The sequence below is a fragment of the Capsicum annuum genome, chromosome 2, assembly GCF_002878395.1.
Source record: "Capsicum annuum cultivar UCD-10X-F1 chromosome 2, UCD10Xv1.1, whole genome shotgun sequence".
In the NCBI taxonomy this organism is placed as follows: Eukaryota; Viridiplantae; Streptophyta; class Magnoliopsida; order Solanales; family Solanaceae; genus Capsicum; species Capsicum annuum.
In genome coordinates, this window is record NC_061112.1 from 148,045,656 (window position 1) to 148,049,464 (window position 3,809).

The 3,809-nt window shown below is 37.3% G+C and overlaps 1 protein-coding gene across 1 annotated transcript; it reads left to right on the forward strand.

The window, feature by feature from the left end:
* The first annotated feature begins 338 nt into the window (after positions 1-338).
* Positions 339-2,781, forward strand: LOC107860389 (polyphenol oxidase B, chloroplastic). The gene has a single exon (XM_016705729.2). The coding sequence runs from the start codon at positions 749-751 to the stop codon at positions 2,609-2,611; it is 1,863 nt and encodes a 620-aa protein (XP_016561215.2). The 5' UTR covers positions 339-748; the 3' UTR covers positions 2,612-2,781.
* The last annotated feature ends 1,028 nt before the right edge of the window (positions 2,782-3,809 follow it).

Below are 3,809 nucleotides of genomic sequence, written 5' to 3' on the forward strand. Positions count from 1 at the left end.
GTTATTTAGTTGAAGTAATTTTATACCGTTCCCAAAAGATGGATATTTTCTTATTAAATTGGGAAACTTAAATAGCGAGCAACATCTCTTCTATTAATCACAATCAGTATATTTTTATTAGAAAAATAAATTAATCTAAACTGTAATATATGTATCACATATCTTAGCATAACGAAGAGAAGCTACCATTATAGGCATTCCAAGCATTTTCGGTTAATTCCACACACCTAAATATTATGTTGCTTGGTAAAACATTGGGAAAAATATTTTCTGGAAGTTTGATGAATTAAAATTTTCGCTATATACAGAATTTGAGGAAGGGCAGAACGTAGTTTTACCTTGCATGTTTGCAAGAGAATATTTATACGACTTAAAACCTTAATCTCATGATCACATCACAGTAACTTTACCCGTTTCTCTAAAGTCACCCTTCTGGAAAAATATTTTCTTAAATGAGATAATTTCCGTGAACTTGTGGAAAATGAAGTGACTTCATTAATGGGCGTCACTTTCCACGTTTGAGAAAACAAAAACACACCAAAATATCGAAATGGCAGATAATTTTCCCTCTTAATATCTCCACAGCACTTTCTCACCCACCACCATTGCTAGCTCTACACATAATTGAGCCAGTCTTAACTGTATTGTCATCATAATTTTCATGATTTACAAGACAAGATGAACAATCAGCCTTGTGTTTCACGTTTGTTTTTAGGTACCACAATATAAGTTGTGTCCATAAATACTGATGAAACCATGCAGAGCAAATGCACCACATCCCAGCACAATGGCTTCTACTACTCTACCTTTGTGCACCTTCAATTCCCCCTCCTCTTATTTCTCCAATACCAGCTCATCTTTCTTTGCAAAAAAACCCTCTCAACTTTTGAGCCTCCACGGAAGAAGGCGTAACCAAAGTTTCAAGGTTTCATGCAATGCCAATAGCACTGGCGAGCATGACAAAAACCTTGAAGCAAATCTTGATAGGAGAGATTTGCTCCTTGGTTTAGGAGGTCTCTATGGTGCTGCTAATCTTGCACCATTAGCTGCATCAGCTACTCCTATTCCAATCCCTGATCTCAAAACTTGTGGCCCAGCCACGAAAACGGCTTGTCCAGACAATCCAACAATACCATATAGTTGTTGCCCTCCTCCTATTCCAACTAACTATGACACCATTCCATACTACAAGGTTCCTACCATGACCAAGATCCGTATGCGTTCCCCTGCTCAAAATGCTGATGAGGAGTACATTGCCAAGTACAATTTGGCAATTAGCAAAATGAAGGAACTTGATAAAACCGAACCCTTAAACCCTCTTGGGTTTAAGCAACAAGCCAATATCCATTGTGCTTATTGCAACGGTGCTTACTTAATAGGTGGCAAACAGTTACAAGTTCATAACAGTTGGCTTTTCTTCCCGTTTCATAGGTGGTACTTGTACTTCTACGAGAGAATCTTGGGAACCCTGATCGGAGATCCAACTTTTGCTTTGCCCTATTGGAACTGGGACAATCCGAAGGGTATGCGCTTGCCTCCCATGTATGATGTTGAAGGTTCTTCCCTTTACGACGAAAGGCGTAATCCGCACGTCCGTAATAGAACCATAGTGGATCTTGGTTCTTTCGGCGAGGAGGTCCAAACTACTGAACTCCAGTTGTTGACTAATAACTTAGCTCTAATGTACCGTCAAATGGTAACTAATGCTCCGTGTCCTCTTTTGTTCTTTGGTTCGCCTTACGTTCTTGGGAATAACATCGACACGCCGGGAACTATTGAAAACATCCCTCACATTCCTGTCCACATCTGGACTGGAACAGAGGCGGGTAAACCTCTTCCTAATGGGGAAAAGTCATGCGGTGAGGATATGGGTAACTTCTACTCGGCTGGTCTGGACCCGGTTTTCTATTGCCACCACGCCAACGTGGACCGGATGTGGAATGAATGGAAAGCAATGGGAGGTAAAAGAAAAGACCTCACACGAAAAGATTGGTTGGACTCAGAGTTCTTTTTCTACGATGAGAACAAAAAACCTTACCGCGTGAAAATCAGTGACTGTTTGGACACTAAGAAGATGGGGTACGATTACGCACCAATGCCCACCCCATGGCGTAACTTTAGGCCAGAATTAAAGAAGGCCACGACTGGAAAAGCAAATACAGCTTCACTTCCGACGGCGGGGAAGATATTCCCAATAGCTAAGCTGGACAAAGCCATTTCATTTTCCATCACCAGGCCGGCTACTGGATGGACTCGAGATGAGAAAAATCAAAAAGAGGAACTTCTAACATTCAACTACATAAAATATGACGACAGAAAGTACATTAGGTTCGATGTGTTCCTAAACGTGGACGACAAGAAGAATATTAATGCGAATCTAAACGAGATTAACAAGATAGAGTTCGCGGGGAGCTATACTAACTTGCCACATGTTCACAAAGCTGATGACACTGATCATACTGCGAGTGCTACTTTCCAGGTAGCCATCACAGAATTGTTGGAGGACATTGGTTTGGAAGATGAAGAAACTATTGCGGTGACTCTGGTTCCAAAGAAAGGCGGCCAAGGTACCTCCATTGCATGTGCCGATATCCAGCTCGCGGATTGTTAATAAGTCCTGGCCCGTAATTTGTGGGAGAATTAGTCACTATTGAATATAATCTGCTGAGATTACACTTGATCTGGTTTTTATTTAGTTATTAATAAAAATGTCACCAGACACTTTATCTAGTGATTTTAACCTATTAAAAAAATGATGGTGCCAGCTGACACTTCAAACGATCAAAGCTTTCTTATTTTCGGCCAAACTCCCTCTCTGTTAGTCAAAGGTTCTGTTCAAAAATTTAAACCAATTTGGGATAAAGAAAACTTCATAGCCAAAGCAAATAAAAACAGTAAATAACGTAACCCATATTCATAAACTATTATCTTGAATTTTGACAATTTTCTCATTAGTAGTATCCTTACGTACTTTCCAAAAAACTCGCTTTATTTTAATTTGTTTGTGTTAGTTACTATCAGGACAATGAAAAGATTTTGTTGAATAATCAATATTAAATATCTAGACTGCAATATAGATATATCGACTTTAACTTTCTTTGACCCAACTTTTTAAAATATTTTAATTTATAAATATTTTTAATTGTTAACTATTGTAACTTGTATTACGTTTGTAAAATATATGTTTTATTTTTTGAAAAATGAATAAATTGAAGTTCTACTTCCTAATTCACATCCAATATATAGTTAGTTTGACTTCATACGCCTTTAAATTGGGGTAGAGCTCAATTATACTTTACGAGTCCTTGTCCTTTGCGTTTTCCCCCTTTGCATCTTAGTATTGCATCATGTACACATCAATTAACTGTCATTATAGGCACTCCTAGGCATTTTTCGTTATACCAAACACACAACAAAGTATGTTAATTGGTTAAATATTTGAAAAAAATATTTTCTTAAATGTGATAATATTCATCGGTTTGTGAAAAATGAAAGTGACTGCATGAATGCTTGACATTTCCGCGTTTGAAAACACATACAAAAATATCTCCACAAGAGTCCTCCACCTACCATCATTTCGCAATTTTCATCTCAATTTCGTGTATCATGATTAGGACTCGTTTGGATGTAAAAACTGTACTACTTTTTTTAAGTATAATATTTTACTTTATTTGAAAAAGAAAATCGCCGCTTAATAATTTCAAATTTTAATTAAAATCATATTCAAATTCTGGAAACATATATAATCGATTTTTCGATTCATTTATCACTTTTCAAGTTATACGAATACATCTAAGCTTATGGTTTCA

What these genes read in the sequence shown, in the direction of transcription:
- LOC107860389 (XM_016705729.2), top strand. Translation starts at nt 749, where the DNA reads ATGAAACCATGCAGAGCAAATGCACCACATCCCAGCACAATGGCTTCT.